The sequence below is a fragment of the Uranotaenia lowii genome, chromosome 3, assembly GCF_029784155.1.
Source record: "Uranotaenia lowii strain MFRU-FL chromosome 3, ASM2978415v1, whole genome shotgun sequence".
NCBI classification, from domain to species: Eukaryota; Metazoa; Arthropoda; class Insecta; order Diptera; family Culicidae; genus Uranotaenia; species Uranotaenia lowii.
In genome coordinates this window covers 369445048-369462309 of record NC_073693.1, presented here as the reverse complement: position 1 = coordinate 369462309, position 17262 = coordinate 369445048, and the positions used below count along the sequence as shown (strand labels likewise).

Sequence of the window (17262 nt, the reverse complement as noted above, 5' to 3'; positions counted from 1 at the left end):
TCTACACGCACACACACCTTCAAAATGAGAGTTGTTCAGAAAAAAACAGTTAATAACAGGGGCAAAATAAAGTGTCCAGATCAGTACAGCTTCAAATAATTCAAACTGAAGGCAAACAAGAACGATTTAAAAATGGGTATGGCCTCCTTCAGCCTTCAACACCTCCTGCAAGCGCTTCGGCATACTTTCAACAAGGTTGTGCAAGTGTTGTGGGTCGAGTTCATCCCATGCATGCTCCAGGGCATCAAAATAAGTATTTGAGGCCCTCAGAACCAAAGAGGTATGAGTGACAAAATGGTCGATTTTGAGTTAATGATGCCATACTTTTACATTCGAAAGAAAAGTTAAATTTTCGGAAAATATATGGGAAATGGCCAAACACAACAACTTTAAAGCGTGTTTTCTCGAAATAAGCTTTAATGCACTCCCAAGCAACCAAAAGTCGCGTTTTTACTTAACTCCGAACTCCGAAGTTCACATTTGGCTGAAAAAATGTTTTACGGGAACTTCAGGTGACTCTTGTCGCGTAAAAGTTACTCAGGAACTTACATCGCCCTTTGAAAGGTTAATACTATCGATAACGGAACTTCTAAGCGCATTTAATGGAACTTCTTTCAAGAAGGTCGATAACGTTCGCGTAACATTCCAAAACGCACCATTAAGATACTTGAAGGTGTTTTAAAGAACCTATATGGGAAATCTAAGCGACATGTCAAAAATGTTTTTCAAGAAGGTCGATAACGTTCGCGTAACATTCTAAAGCGCACCATTAAGACTTGAAGGTGTTTTAAAGAACCTATATGGGAATTCTAAGCGACATGTCAAAAATGTTTTTCAAGAAGGTCGATAACGTTCGCGTAACATTCTAAAGCGCACCATTAAGGTACTTGAAGGTGTTTTAAAGAACCTATATGGGAATTCTAAGCGACATGTCAAAAATGTCTGTCAATTTCTTGTCATGGTATTTGTTTTGTTTATATCTGTACTGATATATACAAATGGAATTCAAGATTTTTTCGAATTTTTCTTATAAATGTTTAATAAGATATTCGAATAAATTTTTGACGATGCGAATTTTTGTTATGATTCATATTGTGTACTGAAAGTCCTTTGAACGAAATAAGGTACCTTCTATTGACCAACCCACTCAATCATCTCAAATGACATTAAGTTTAAATACTAATCATTACAGTTGCAATTAGCTATTGCTGGATTGGTCGAGAGGCTGGTGAGTTTCATTGCAACCTAGAGAGCAGCGGTTCAATTCTCTAGTCGTGTAAGCAGCTTTTGTAATCAAAACAATATAATTAAAATCAATGAGATAGACCATGATAGACCGGCAACCTAGCAATCTGACATGTGGTTGTCAGAGCAATCTGTCAATCGGATTTTTTTTTCGGCGCGTAGAAGTTTCTTGACATTCTCTTAGAAGCTGAATAGCGTTCTCTACAGCCACCTAAACGAACTTGAAAGTAGCTTTAAGAACTTAAATTTCGGGCTGATTAGCATTCTCTTCAGACACAAACGAGAGCTGATTAAGCTTCTATGGAACCTTTTTAAGGGAATTCTGGTTGCTTGGGCTTATACCCCTTTGGCTCCAAGGGCCTCATTTTTATTTGCCACACCAGTCTTATCAATCAGAGCATCGAGGATGGCCCACAGATTTTCGATGGGGTTCAGATCAAGGCTTTGTTAGGGCCATTCAAGGGGTTTGATGCGGCAGGATAGGAAAAATGACTTCGTCAGATTGGTCTTCGAGGCCCATCTTGATGAGGGATACCTCGAGGTTTCCCGCAGGATATTGCAATATGACTCAGCTGTCATGACTCCGTCAATTTTTACCAAATTGCTCACCCTGCCCTAAGAAAAGCACCCCCACACCATCACGTTACCTCCTCCGTGCTTGACTGTTCCTTGGATATGGCGGTCTTGGAGCTCCTCACCCGACTTGCGCCACATATGATCCCGGTTCTTCCGGTTGAATAGCACGAATTTGGATTCGTCGGACCACAACAATGTTTTTCAGTACTCGAGCCGTTTATCGTCGTGGTCCTTGGCTAACTTGAGCCGCTTAGCCTTGTTCACCTGGCTGATGAAAGGCCTTCTCAATACGATCTTGCTATGCTACTCCTTTGCATGGATGCGGCGACGGACAGTACGACGCAATACCGAAAATTGGAACTCTTTCTATATCTGCCGGATCGTTATTATTGCGTTTTTCTTCTCTTCAAGAATGATTTTCTTGTCCGTTCTGGCATCTGTCTTGGGCTTCAGTCCTCTTCCTGGGCGATCCATGTCCAATCCGAACGTTTTCATCTTCTTAATGAATTTTAATACCGTTGTCTTGCTGATTTCGTAGTGCTTGGCCACTTCCCGGTGCGTTTGACCGTTATTTACATCACAAACAACCAGTTTCTGGATGGACAACGGAATGGAACCAGAAATTTATGCGTTCTCCATATTTTACAACTTATTCGAATGTAGACACCTGTTTGAATACTCCAGAGCCAAGCCAGTTGTTTATGAAACGTCAAAATACACAACACAAACAAATTCGAGGGGCCTCGCGATGGAAACTTATCGAAATTATATTGATTATTGAGTTGGACACTTTATTTTTCCCAATTTTTTTTTTTTCGATATTAACTGTTTTGTAATCAGTCAGAGTGATCTATCTTGATAAGCTACAGTAAATAGGAGACAAACCACAAAAGATCTAACAACTGTTCGCAGTGGTAGGGACCCAACAAAAGAAAGGGTCGGCAAGCTTACTGAATCAAAATGCAAAATGCAGAGAATATTCAACTTCGAGCCCAAGAGCAAACATCGAACACAGTTGTACCGGATAGGAGTTTTTCAATAACGATCCGCCAACTGCACCGTTGATAAAGTCTCGAATGCCATAAAGATGGTAAAACGACTATAATCGAAACAAAAAAAAGAGAATATTCAAAGGAAAAAACCACTCAACCTTTTACACCCAAAATTAGGCCTCTATGCCAATCGCGTGTAATCAATTACATGGTATCATTGGCATAAGAAAATAACACCACAGGTGATGATTCGATTTGCGTCCGCCGGCATTAGCCTCCCAGCTAAATCACAGTGCGTGTGACTGAAAAAAAAAACAAAATAAAAACGTTTCCACGTCCCTCCCTATCGCATCTCAAGAGGAAGAAGGATGGAAATAAATACCGGCCAACACCAGGCTGCTAGCGAATCGAGCACTCTGCGTGTGTATGTAGCAAAAGCAAAACATTCCCTAAATTCAATCTACCGGCAAACAACCACCAGCCAAGCTGCCCGGCTTTAGCAGCTGTGCGTATGTATGTAAGGCTAGACAGTAAGCAAAACACAGTTCTCGTTCTCATTCAATGGATTTCCCGTTTCCTTCACTCCCGTTTGCTTTCCCGCTTTTTCACAAGACAAAAGACTAACTTTAAAGGAGGCCAAACGCCAGAAAGCCACCGTTTTGCGTTTTTAAGTGATTGATTGGTGGCAGAAAGCCTAAGACAAATATCCCTCATCTTCCATCAAGCCCAAGTAGTACACTGGTACACGATGATCTCCAGTGGCTTCCGGTCCGATTACCTCCCAATGACTCTGGCCCGAAGACTTTCCATGGCTCTGGTCTCGGCGCTCTTCCGGCGGCTCAAAGCATCCATCCACTTCTACGCCTTTCCTGGGGCCTGACGCTTCTAGTGGTCCAGCTCGACGACCTTCACTTGGCTTTCCAGTTCGACGACATTCTATGGCACCGGCATGACGACCTTTCGTGGTACCCCGCTCGTAAGTCCTCCAGTGGCTTCTGGCCCGACGACCACCACCTAGTTCCTGAATTGACGCTCTTATTTGACCCGAAGCCTCACCAATGGCACGACGACCTTCCGCCGGCTGTCGACTCGCCGACTTTCTAAGGATCCGACCAAACGACCTTCCGTGGCTCCGGTCCGACGACCTTGTTTGTTTCCGGCTCGACGCTCTTCTATTGGCTCGACGTCTCACCAATGGCACGACGACCTTTTTCTGGCTCCCGGTTCGCCGACCTTCCTATGAATTCCGGTCAGCTCGCAATGGATTCGGCCCAACGACCTCCCTTGGCACCAGAAAGGAGAGATCTGTACTACTTGGTGGTAGAACTTGGAATACATTATGTCTATCTAATTCGCTACCTTAAATACTAAATCATCATACTCAATCCTCGTTTTTGGTCCTTCAAGCCGGATAGTTTATCAATGACATGCAACGTTTCGTACCACTCGACTCCGAGGACGTTTTTCAGAGTACTGATCCCAATCATCTCTCCTCCCAACACAGAATCCTCTGGGTCAGATCAACATGCGTGACGCCCGGGTCGAAGAGGTGGAACACGTATCCGATTCCGATTCGGAAGAACGAGAAGATCAAGCCCAGAGCCAAGCTCGTCTAACCGTGGCCATATACCCCCAGCTGCAAGGAGTGGTAAGTTTCGCAAACTTATTCCTTGTTTTAGAAATTTTAAATCATGAGTTTTTGGTTTTTTTTTCATCCATAGGGTCCAACATACCTTATACTCCCCGGCAAACAGGAACGGGACAACTGGTTGTATCATTTAACCGTCGTTTCCGGTGGTGGTCCCAATGCCGGAACACAGTACGAGCAGCTCATCCAGAAGCTGATGGAAACCGATGGCGATCCAAGTACGATGACCTCTTCTACATTCGGTTGTTTTGTATGTGTATAACAAGTTTGTTTTTGTTTCGGTAGATTGCGTTCTGTGGCGACATCCAATTCTGCTCCACACCAAGGACAACATAACCTCACCACTTACTTCGTTACATTCCGAAACGCTGCAGGCGGAAGCCATTAAGCTTTTTAAGGTAAAGTCTTAGATAACATATTTAAGAAACATAACTCATAGGCGGGTCTTGAACTTCGCATTGCAGAGTTGCCAGCTGTTCATGTCGGTGGCGGTGAACCAGCCGGGCATCGACTACCACGTGGTTCTGGCCCAGAACGCCCTGCAGCAATGCCTGGACATGCCGGAGCTGCAGTCCGAGCTCATCTGCACCCTGATCAAGCAAACGTCCCGCCATACCGGCCAGAAACTCGGTGTAGGTGTCCAGGTAAACAAGAAACTGGGCATACCGGCTCGTGTAAGTTGTAGATCCGCAAACGAGAAGAAGAAGAGGGGAACGCGAGCTCCGCGGGCTTCTTCTTGCTGCTACTTATTCCGTTTACTTACTTAACTTAGATTGCGTTCGTTTATTAATCCATATTTATCTTTAGTGTCCTAGTTGTTTCATTTAGTTTTTTTTTCTTTATTTTTAGGTTAACCCATAACACTCTAGCATTTGTTCGTTCAACTAACTGATTTTAGTTTAATTTATTCATCGTTATCATTCCTCGATAGATTAACAATTCGTATCGAATGATTGGCTGTGTTTTTTTAAGAATTGGCACGATTTTTGTTCTATTTATTGTTATCTATAGTAAACGTTTAGATTAAGTGGAACAAAATTCAAAATTTTCCTTTCAAAAACTCCTCTACTCCCTATTGTTTATTTTTATAACTTTGATTGCTGATTAACCGATTATTTTACCGATGTAGCGGACCCCTCCAAAATAGAATTTAACCTTTTATTATCTGAGTCCAAAAACAAAATAATAAATGCATCGGTACACGAGTAGGTGTCCAAAGAGAGTTTGGAACTCGAATACAATTCTGCATTTTCGGTGTGATTGTTGATGTTGTTGTTGTTGTGTTAGTAGCCAAAAACAATTACGAACATTATTAGTTCGCATGATATCTTTTAATCACCCTTAAACTTTTTTACCTTTTATAACCAGCAATAGCTTACAAGCTTAGTATTTTATATTTTTTCTTTTTTGATTTAGTTTCTTTCAAATTTACTCAAATAATTCCAGAAATAACTTTTCAAAGCATAAAAATTTCATTCCACATTTTGTGGAATGTTTCGGAAAAGCTTGTATACAAGTTTTGGTCAAAGTCTAAACAATTGCTGCAAAGCTTGTTCGATTTTTTATTAGTTGATTAATGAAATTTACAAATTAAAAAAAAAACGTTGATTAACGAAAAAAGCAGCATATTTGAAGCTTTGGTTTTTTTAATTTATAAAGTCTTATTTGAGAATTGTCTACATCGAATTCTGAAGCAGAATCCTTGAACAACAGAATAGTATGATTATTTCACACTAGATTGCATGCCGTTCTTTCTTTCTTTTTTGTGGTTTTTCCGTTAAACTGTCAACTTTTCCCCCAAATATAGTTGTAGTTGCCGTGTATCAAAGCAAAATCTATTCGTTAGCTACCCTTCCATCTTCATACTCAATCTGTTAATCATGTGAGATTTCTTAAAACCTATACCACTAGAGATCGGAAATTAAGCTCACACACCCCCAAAATGTTCACCAAACATTTAGAACAGTGCCAGTGTAGCGTCAATACATCAATCAATAGTCAACTGTCTGGTACCTAACTATAGATGTCGTTCAGCTATGTACACGCCTTAGGCGAAACAATAGAAAACAACCCTCAAAAATGTTCACGCATCAAATAACGAGAGTTTTGTTTCCGTTCTTCCTCTTTGTGTCTCTCTTTCTCGTCTCGTTTGTGCTCCCCATTCGGTTTCGCCGCTGGGATTGTGCTCCGACTCCAAACACCTTAATTCTAATAACAAAAAAATGATAAAAAAACCCCTCATCCACGAAAAAACCAATAGCAATTACTGTTGTGTGCAACGCAGAGTTTGTTCACCTGCGATACGCAACTCGGCAATGCAACTCAAGCGAATGGGAGCTCACCAACTTCCATTCAGGTAGGATGGTATTTTTGTTGAAATGTTTTTTTTTTTGTTTTCAGTTATTTTGAGTTTGTTTTTTTTTTCAAAGCCCTATTAGTTTCCTTTAGTCTTATTTGCTCGAAAACCAGCTGCTAACCAACAAAGAGAAAGTCTAAAATTTTGTTTCCTTTTGAATTGAATTTTCACAATTGTAGCATATCAGTACGCAACTAACATTATACATTTATTCGATTCGTAGTTTGATGACGGAGAAAAAACTTACAGCCGGACTATTTTCCTAATTTTCTTATCAAAACCCGAAAATTTTTCAAAGCATGATCGTTCAAATCTGAGCTGTACGTTAGTTCTTCGTGGTTGCAAAAAGGTTTGGTTAATGATATGACTAACAAAAATTGGTTTCGTTTGTTTCTGAAAATGTAACAACCCATTCTCGTCATTGGTTTCCGTTTTCGAATTATGGCATTTGTTTTCTGAGTTTTCTAGAGTAAAACTCTGTCCCAAGCGTACATCTAATGGTTCTCCCTCTATTGTGAATTGTGGAAATCTGGTACAGGCTCCTACGGTTCCTCCAATCGACTGCAAATCCAATCCACCGGCCTACACCTTTATCCAGGGCTGGCAACTTCTGTCCCTAGCCGTGTCGCTATTCGTGCCAAAGAACAATCGGTAAGCTGTTTTCTTCAAAGAAAAACACTGAAAAAAGTCATTCCCAAATTTCTTCCCTCAGCCTACTGTGGTACCTCAAGCTGCACCTATCGCGAAATGCCGACTCGAAAACGGAATGTGGCAAATACGCGGCCTACTGCGAGCGAGCGCTGGAACGAACGATGCAAAACGGCGGCCGCGAGACGAAACCTTCCCGGATGGAGGTGCTCTCGATTTTACTGAAGAACCCGTACCACCACTCGTTACCCCACGCCATTCCGGTGCACATGATGAACGGCACCTATCAGGTCGTTTCCTTCGATGGGTCATCAACCATCGAAGAGTTCCACACGGCTCTGGCCCAGGAAATCGGTTGCCGCGACGGAACCAACGGATTCACCCTGTTCAGCGATGACCCCATCGAAAAGGATCTCGAACACTACCTTGACCCGCAGGCTAAGGTTGGTCTCATTCTATGATCATCTCCGAAACACTCTTTACCAACTATCCCATTTGAATTTCAGCTTTGCGATGTCATTTCCAAATGGGAAACAGCTCTCCGTGAGAAAGGCTCAGGCAAGTTCGAGAATTCTCGGGTCATCCAGCTGACGTACAAAAACCGACTCTACTGGAAGCACGCGGCCAAACTGGAAACGGAAAAAGAAAGGCTTCTATTGTGTTACCAAATCAACCAACAAGGTAAGAACCCCTAACTCAACATAAACCATCTCAAACTGATCACAATTCCCTTTTCCCCACAGTGGTTCAAGGTCGCTTCCCGCTGTCCCGGGACCTAGCCCTGGAGCTATCCTCGTTGATGGCCCAGATCGACATGGGTGACTTCACGGCGGACAAATCCAAAACCAGCTCCCTTCAGGCGGTTGACAAGTTTTACCCCTATCGATACCGAGACGCCCTAACTCCAGACGGTCTAAAAGAACTTCAAGACCTCCTAGCTAGCAAGTGGTCCCTCCTCCGAGCTCGCTCCGTGGTAGATTGCGTTCGAATCTATCTAACGTGCGCCCGCAAGTGGCCTTTCTTCGGTGCTACCCTGTTCCAGGCCAAACCGCGACATTCCGATCAAGCGATGGCTTGGCTGGCGGTCTCCGAGGATGCCCTCAGCGTCTTGGAACTCTCATCCATGGCCTCGATCGGCCGGTATCCGTACAGTTCGGTGATGACCTTCGGTGGTTGTCAGGACGATTTTATGCTCGTTGTCAGCTCCGATGATACGCTGGCCGGAAGTCCCGAGCAGAAGTTGCTGTTCGCGCTTAGCAAACCGAAGATTCTGGAGATTACACTGCTCATTGCGGACTACATGAATGCACTGGGCCACACGCTGCCCGGAACGCCACAGATGAATACGCTTACGCGGAACGGAAGCCATCGTAGTATCCGGTAAGTTTAAACCGTTTTTTTTTGTTAATTTTATTGTTCTACCCTAAGTTTAGCAAAGGTCTTACGAATTGGTTGAATTTAGTAGTTCTCCTGGTATCATTCAAGACTTACACTTCGAGCCTTAACTGTTCTACAATTTTGGTCCATAGACTTACGGGCACTCGCATCCAGGGATCGGTAAGAAGCGGCAGGTTTTCTAAGCTTGCCGTACTGAGTTGCTAACCATTATTGTTGCTGTTAGGACGTACGTTCTGCGAGATGTAAATCTCCACAACCTAGCTTGGAAGTATTTTTTGGGCCCAAAAACCATACAGAACACATTTCCTCCTTATTATCAAATGACTGTTCAGACAAAGCCTGAAGTAGACACCTTTTCTGGGCTAAGAAATCAAGTCGAATCTATCGTCAAGAAGCATATGGATAGAAAGGGTATTGAAGCTCCAGTCGCTTGTCCAGCCCGGACTACAGAAAGTGACGTCAATGATGGACTCGCTCCCATTTATGTGGTAGGTCCTTGTATCGCCTACATTTCCCATGTTTACGTTCAGCCTTGCTAGGGCTTCCAGTAGAAGCTGGCCCCTGAGGTTTGTAAGGCGACTATCCTATTCTACGGTCCACGCGTTGAAGTCCCCGCCTATGACAACGAGGCTCCTACCTGTGAGACCTTCAACTATTTTGTCCATTATGACACCGAACCTCTCCAGAGACCCCTTTGGGGGGCGTAGCAGCTAGAGATGAAGATCCCGATGACTGGCTATCACGAAGCCTTCCTCTCCAGCTGATACCACCTCTTGTCTGGGGTATCTTCCTGTAACCCTGCGATACGGCTCTGCCACTAACGCCACTTCCAACTTTTCTCAAATGCCATCTGCCGCAACATCTTTGGTGCAGCTAGCCGCCTGATGGTCGGCTTCACCACACCACCAACACAGACCACTCCTATCGGTGCCCTTGCAGGCAAACGATTTGTGCCTGTACTCGACACAACGGAAACACCTTTCCGGTTGCTGAGTGATGACTATCTGGAAGATAGACCATCCCACCTTTAGCCGCCCACACTTGAGTGCTGCGTTTGCTGCACGCAACCGGAAGTTTCGCGAACGCCACCTGTGTCCCGGATTTGGTAGGACCTTCCCACATCCTGACCGAAATCTGGTCCATTTCGATCTTAAACAGATCCTTTAACGCATCCTTGACCTCAACATCCGTGGCTATCTCGTCCAGGTTCTTAATCCTGATGGCACGGGTTTCCGCACTTTCCCCAACTATCTCCTGCGTGAGCTCGCTGTACTCCGCGCTTTTGAAAGTCGAGCCACGTCGGTGCTCGAGGATCATCTCGCCGGAGCGTGTCCGGCGTATTTTTCTCACGTCTCCACCTCGGCCCACCAGCCTATCGCTCGTCCTACGGTGCCTTTACCACCAACGCCTCTCCCTTGTCCCTGACCCGGTTAGGTTTGGGCTTGGGCTTGGGTTTGGCTTTGGCTTTCGTGGCTATTTTCCTTTTGCGCTCAACCATCTGCCACCCAGTTGCCGCTTCGGGAACTTTTCTTCCCTCTTCATCTTCTATTTTGGCCGGATTCTGCCGGACCTTATGATCTTGGGCTCGCTTTTTAGGGCTCCAGATCTCAAACTTTTCTCGCCCTTCCTTATCCGAATCGTATCCACCCTCAGAGGGGTCACCACGTCCTCACGTGAACTTCTTCCGGCACTCCGGTGCGGTGCTCACCTTCGCTGGGTTCGCCTTGACGAACAATACCATCACGTGGGCGAGTTTCTCCCTGTTGAAACTTACGGTTTTCCTTGGGAACAGCAAGCAGCAACTTCTGCTCCCACGAGCAGAACCAAAACAGTTTGTTTTGGTTCCGCATGCTTTGAGTCAATTCGCAATTGAAACAATAGCGGTGATGATTGAAGATGACAGCTGATGATGGTAAACACGGTATAAATGTTTACATCATCACACGGTCAAGCGAGACAACATAAATTGGGTTCGTGGTAACACAACAGTGTTGCCAGATATTCTGGGTAAGAATATCAAAGTACTCATTGAGAAATGAGTACTTTCCCGGTTAGGGATTATAAGATGTGGAAGTGACAATTAGCTATCGCTAATTAATATAGTTGTAATCTAGTGACCTCATAGACGAAACATGAATAAAGATAACTCTATTCCACCACTGAAACCTGCGTTGAATTATTCATTTCAACACTCCCGAACCTGCTTGTGGATGTAAGACTTTTTTTAACACAATCCACAAGGTCCTGCATGCCCGCCATAGTCACCGCTAGTTCAGCAGGAGCCTCAGGGTCCTGAAGCTCCGGGGAGCTGAGGAGTTCCTCGACTGCCTGCTGTACTTGGCGACTGTGATACCGGGCTCTACTGACAGAATGGATCCACTTGGTCTGAGAGAGAGAAGAGGAGGAAATAAATAACTAACGTGCGACGCGTGTTGAGATAAGTTTGGCTTCGTTAATTGTCCCGTAATAAATTAGTTGTGAAGTGCAGTGAACCTGTTTCTTTAATACTCCGAAGTACCACAAACTGGCGACGAGGTTGGTCTGAAACTGCAGGTAATTGAAAATAGTAATTTTACAAAATATTGGTGAATTTAAACACGGAAATTTGTACGTACAGTTTTGAGGTTAGGGTCTCTGTATTCGATGTTTGATCCCGAATCAACCAAGTTTTCAGCTTGGAGTTTGATTCTGGGACTTATTTCGGGGAGAAAATAATCATCGATAAAAGAAAAAAAAAACAAGCTCATCGTGTTTCCAAACATTATTAATGAAGATATGTTACGATGCGTGTGAAGCAAATTTACCTTTTAGATGAAATTTGAATGTGCTGTTTCGTCAGGCACGGGTTCCTAGAGGGACTGTTGAATGTGTTAATTTTAAACACGGGCCAATTTGGTCGGGATGAATGTGCTGTTTCGTCAGGCACGGGTTCCTGAAGGAACTGTTGAATGTGTTATTTGAAACACGGACCAATTTGGTCGGGATGTATGTGCTATTTGTCAGGCACGGGTTCATTAAGGAACTGGTTAATGTGTTAAGTTAAACACGGACCTATTTGGTTGAGTTGAAGGTGTAGTTCCTACACGGGTTTAAAACCGCTTAATGTATTTCAAAGAAATACGGACCAATTTTGGTTGAATTGAATGTGCATCAGCAAAATACTGGCACGGGTTTGAAAAAAACCGCTTAATGTGTTTCAATGAAACATGGACCATTTCTGGTTGATTAAATACGTATAAATAAAGCTTTAATGAATTATTTTCGAAAAAAAGAATATATAATATATAGATGAAAAAAAGCAAATGGAAAACTGAAAAAAAAAATCTTTCTATTTTGTGTTTCGTTTAGGATCGTCAACATGGAGAAATTTGATATCCCGATGTTCAAGTTTAAGCACTTGCCATTCAATGAAGTGCGGAACGAGTGGGCAAGATATAAGCGTCATTTTGAGTTCTTAGCTTTGGCTAACGGGATCACTAATAAGACAAAATTGAAAAATATCTTGCTAGCTCGTGCTGGGCCAGAGGTTCAAGATATCTTCTGTAGCATTCCTGGAGCGAATGTCGAAGAACGAATTGGTGTTGACCCGTACAAAATTGCGATTGAGAAATTAGATGAATATTTCGCGCCGAAACAACATGAAACCTATCAAAGGTACACATTTTGGACTCTGAAGCCTAATGACAGCGAAGAATCATTGGATAAATTCCTCCTTCGTGTAATGGAATTGTCTTCCAAATGCCAATTCGGCCGCACGGAGAAGGAAAGCCGTGAGATTAGTGTGGTAGATAAGATTGTTCAATTGGCACCGCCCGAGTTGCGTGAGAAATTTATTCAGAAAGAGAATCTTTCGCTCGACGACGTTATTCGAATGGTTAATTCTCATTGCTCCGTTAAATATCAGGTTTGTCAATTGTGTTTTATATTAACTATTTATTTATATTTATATTTAAATTTATATTTAATTTTAAATTTATATTTAAATTTATATTAACTATTTATTTGCCTCTTGAAGGTTGGTCAAATGGAGCCATGCTCTTCGAAGCATTCGACAGGTTTAGCGGAAGTGAACCGTGTTCGAGACTCGAGAAAAATTGAATGTTTCAGATGTGGTGGTCAAGATGGTCATCTAGCAAATGACCCAGACTGTCCAGCGATAGCCAAGAAATGCGACAGATGTGGCCGTAAAGGCCATTATGCTTCAAAATGCAATACAGTCCAAAATCGCAATAGATGGAACGTCAATCGTGGGCGTGCTGAGTTGAGAGGAAACCAGCGTAAGCGTTTTAAGAATGAATATGTCAGGATGATCGATAGTACCGGAGACGAAGGTAAATATGATACGAATCAAAATACTTGTTTTGTATTCAGTATTGGCGAAGGCGAGGAATTTGTGTGGCTGATAGTAGGAGGAGTTTTAACTCAATTCCTTATTGATTCGGGATGCGAAAAAAACATTCTGGATGATAGGACGTGGAGAAACATGATTAAACAAGGTGCCAGTTTTGAAAATTCTCGATCATTCTGCAACCAAACATTTAAGGCATATGGCCAAAATTCGGAATCGCTTCAAGTAATGCAGGTGTTTGAAGCAAACTTAGTTCTTAACAATCACTTGAAATCTGTTAATACTCGTGCAACTTTTTACGTCATTAAAAATGGAACACAGCCTTTGTTAGGAAGAACAACAGCCAAAGAACTGGGAGTACTGTTTTTAGGCTTACCTAGTTCGCAATCTGTGGACATACAGCGCATGTATACCGAGCAAAAGCATTCGTTCCCCAAGATCAAAGGTATTAAACTTAAAATTCCAGTCGATGAATCTGTGACGCCGGTAATTCAGCATGCTCGACGTCCTCCATTAGCTTTATTGAACCGGATTGAAGAAAAGTTACAATCCCTCTTATCATCAGATATAATCGAAAGCGTAAATGAATTCAGTCCTTGGGTCTCACCGTTAGTAACCATTGTGAAAGACAATGGAGATTTGCGTTTATGCGTCGACATGCGGAGAGCAAACGTTGCCATAAAACGTGAGACGCATCTAATGCCAACTTTTGAAGATATATTACCACGTTTGAAAACAGCAAAAGTTTTTAGCAGACTCGACATCAAAGATGCTTTTCATCAAGTCGAACTTCACGAGTCATCTCGCCAAATCACAACGTTCATAACCCACAAGGGAACTTTTCGATACAAACGGCTCATGTTTGGTATCTCGTGTGCTCCAGAAATGTTCCAGAAAATTCTGGAACAGTTACTTTCAAGGTGCCAACATGTTGTAAATTACATCGATGACATCTTGGTCTATGGATCGAATGAAGAAGAGCATGACCGGGAACTTAAAATCGTCATGGATATTTTCAAGAACCATGATATTCTTCTAAACCAGAAGAAATGTATTTTCAAAGTATGAAATTTACAATTACATATAGTATGGAAAATTATTTTGTTAATAATCTCATTTTATTCAGGTAAACTCAGTTGTCTTTTTGGGTCATCAAATATCGAAGGATGGTATAAGACCAGAGGAATCTAAAATAGAAGCTTTATCATCATTTCGGGCCCCGGAATCAGCAGAGGAGCTCAGGAGTTTTTTGGGTATGGTGACATACGTTGGACGATTTCTGCCAAATTTAGCCACCATCTGTGCCCCTTTACGGGTTCTAACACAAAACGACACACCTTTTGTTTGGTCTGTAGAACACGGCAAAATCTTTATAGAGCTTAAAAACATGGTGATGAACATTAAAAATCTTAACTTTTTCGACAATAAAAGAAGAACTCGAGTAGTAGCCGATGCGTCCGCGACAGGTTTAGGAGCCGTTCTTCTTCAGTTCGAATCAGAAGTAGATGATTCCAAGCCATATATCATTGCATATGCTAGTAAAACATTGAGCCAAACTGAAAAGCGATACTGCCAAACCGAAAAAGAAGCCCTAGCGTTGGTTTGGGCAGTTGAGAGATTCTCAACCTATCTACTTGGCCGTAAATTTGAGTTGGAGACTGACCACAAACCCCTGGAAAACATATTTGCGATAACCTCAAAGCCTTGCGCACGTATAGAGCGATGGATTCTGCGTTTGCAAGCATATTCATTCACCGTTCGGTATCGGAAAGGCTCTGGTAACATAGCGGATCCATTTTCCAGATTAGCTAATGTGAATTCGTGCGAGGATTTTGATGCTGACGGACCATTCTTGATATTGGCTATCCTGGAGTCAGTAGCAATTGACACCAAAGAACTCGAAGTTGCTTCTGAATGTGACGAAGAGCTAACTGCTGTCCGAAATAGCATTCTAAGTGGAAAGTGGAATCAACCTCAATTGAAACCCTACGAAATATTCCGAGACGAGTTAGGCGTGATTGGACAGGTGCTGATAAGGGGTACGAAACTCGTTGTTCCAAGTAAGTTGAGAGAGCGTATGCTTATTTTGGCACATGAAGGACACCCAGGAGAAAGCGTGATGAAACGTCGTTTAAGGGATCGAGTATGGTGGCCAGGGATGGACCGAATGATATCGACTTATGTTTCCAGATGCGAAGGATGCCGATTAGTATCGTTGCCAGATAAGCCTGAACCAATGCAACGTAGATCGCTTCCTACGAAACCATGGGTAGACATTGCTATTGATTTCTTGGGCCCTCTGCCGACCGGAGAAAACCTGTTGGTTGTAATCGACTACTATAGTCGATACAAGGAAATCGAAATCATGACAAATATTACGGCAGAAGAAACAATAAAGCGTCTACACGGTATTTTCACAAGGTTAGGATTTCCAATCACGATAACGTTGGATAATGCCAGACAATTCGTGAGTAATAAATTCGAAACGTATTGTAAGAACAACGGAATCCATTTGAACTACTCCACTCCATACTGGCCCCAAGAGAACGGCTTAGTCGAGCGACAGAATCGGTCGCTTTTGAAACGACTCCAGATAAGTCATGCGATGGACCGCGACTGGAAGAAAGATTTACAGGATTATTTACAAATGTACTACACTAGTCCGCATTCCATCACTGGAAAAACTCCAACCGAACTGTGTTTTGGACGGACTATTAGGTCAAAAATACCATGTCTGGCAGACATAGAGTCGGCGGCAGTAGATGAGGAAGTTCGTGAAAGGGACAAACAGCGTAAAGAAGAAGGAAAAATACGGGAAGATAAGCGACGTGGTGCGAAAATCTCTGAGTTGAAAGTAGGTGACACGGTGTTAGCGAAAAACTTAGTTCGTGGGAATAAACTGACACCGCAATTCAGCCCACAGGAATATGTCGTGAAGAATAGACAAGGATCGCGAGTAACCATTGAGAACAAAGATAATAATAAGCTTTATGACCGGAAAACAGCTCACCTGAAACTGGTACCTTACCCGATCTCAAACACTCCTACTACCAGCTCCACAGAAGATCCTCCAGATAACAATGCATCTGATAACCTTTCAAGTGAAACTAATTCTGGCAGTAATAATCATAACTCTGAACGTTCCAGATCAGGCCGCACTCGTAAAATGCCAGAAAAACTAAAAGACTATATCCTTAATGAATTTGACTGATAGAGTTGGCGGCTTATAGAAAAGGGGGGATGTGATACCGGGCTCTACTGACAGAATGGATCCACTTGGTCTGAGAGAGAGAAGAGGAGGAAATAAATAACTAACGTGCGACGCGTGTTGAGATAAGTTTGGCTTCGTTAATTGTCCCGTAATAAATTAGTTGTGAAGTGCAGTGAACCTGTTTCTTTAATACTCCGAAGTACCACAGCGACTTCGCTCTCTCCACCATCAACAGGTGTCCTTATCGGCTCGGCGGGTTGCCTAACCGGCGAATACCTTATTCCGCTCCTACCAAACGGATTGGGACAATCATCCTTCTCCGCCTCTATCTTATCCTTCCGCATTGTTTTTTTTAAAGATTCAGGTTTGATCCCACGAGTAGCGAGGTGGCTTGCTTAGCGCAGCAAGGACTAGGATACTGTGGGGTGAGTCCTGGTGCCCTACAGGCTACCGTTAGAGACTGACGTAATTTAACGACCCGCCAACCTTCCAGGCTCATCAGCACGATTCAGCATCACACCTTGGCTAAATGGAGTCGGTTTCCGATAGAGATTCCACGATCATAGTCCAAGTTCGTTTGCAAGGGTTTTCATAAGGGGGGGTTTGTACTCTCAGAGAAAACTTGGTGTTTGAACCAAAACAAAGTTGATTTTAATACAAAAAAAATATTCAGCGCGTTGCAAGACTAGTGGACATGTTTTAGTTCTAAACTACTTGGAAGTGAAACTATCTGACAGAGTCTTGCTATTTCTCTATTGACTTTGGCTCGATACAAGGATCAAGAACTTCAAATCCCAATAATAGGTCCTAAATACTTACCACCATATTTGCTTCTTTCTA

At 42.9% G+C, this 17262-nt stretch overlaps 3 protein-coding genes across 25 annotated transcripts in view; 2 read left to right on the top strand and 1 right to left on the bottom strand.

Moving 5' to 3' along the window:
- LOC129754380 (uncharacterized protein CG43867-like) overlaps positions 1–17262 on the bottom strand; it is a 691811-nt gene that overhangs the window by 194320 nt on the left and 480229 nt on the right. The gene's annotated exons all lie outside the window — the stretch shown is intronic.
- Positions 1–17262, top strand: part of LOC129754381 (uncharacterized protein CG43867-like) — an 87996-nt gene that overhangs the window by 69704 nt on the left and 1030 nt on the right. For 6 of the 13 annotated variants that reach the window (XM_055750418.1, XM_055750416.1, XM_055750419.1 and 3 more), the window contains 9 exons: positions 4318–4461; positions 4535–4679; positions 4747–4859; positions 4926–5135; positions 6722–6817; positions 7356–7468; positions 7530–7908; positions 7972–8146; positions 8209–8845. In XM_055750418.1, coding sequence (XP_055606393.1) covers positions 4318–4461; positions 4535–4679; positions 4747–4859; positions 4926–5135; positions 6722–6817; positions 7356–7468; positions 7530–7908; positions 7972–8146; positions 8209–8845 — 2012 coding nt within the window. The remainder of the gene's footprint in view (positions 1–4317; positions 4462–4534; positions 4680–4746; positions 4860–4925; positions 5136–6721; positions 6818–7355; positions 7469–7529; positions 7909–7971; positions 8147–8208; positions 8846–17262) is intronic. The other 7 variants (XM_055750426.1, XM_055750422.1, XM_055750428.1 and 4 more) reach the window with 4 other exon arrangements.
- LOC129754382 (uncharacterized protein K02A2.6-like) lies at positions 8852–17253 on the top strand. The gene is made up of 3 exons (XM_055750429.1): positions 8852–12767; positions 12879–14273; positions 14338–17253. The coding sequence occupies exons 1-3, from the start codon at positions 12222–12224 to the stop codon at positions 16420–16422; spliced, it is 4026 nt and encodes a 1341-aa protein (XP_055606404.1). The 5' UTR covers positions 8852–12221; the 3' UTR covers positions 16423–17253.

Coding starts and splice junctions, on each gene's coding strand:
- LOC129754382 (XM_055750429.1), top strand. CDS start 12,222: ATGGAGAAATTTGATATCCCGATGTTCAAGTTTAAGCACTTGCCATTC. Junction 12,768..12,878: donor ATTGCTCCGTTAAATATCAG/GTTTGTCAATTG, acceptor TGCCTCTTGAAG/GTTGGTCAAATGGAGCCATG. Junction 14,274..14,337: donor AGAAGAAATGTATTTTCAAA/GTATGAAATTTA, acceptor CATTTTATTCAG/GTAAACTCAGTTGTCTTTTT.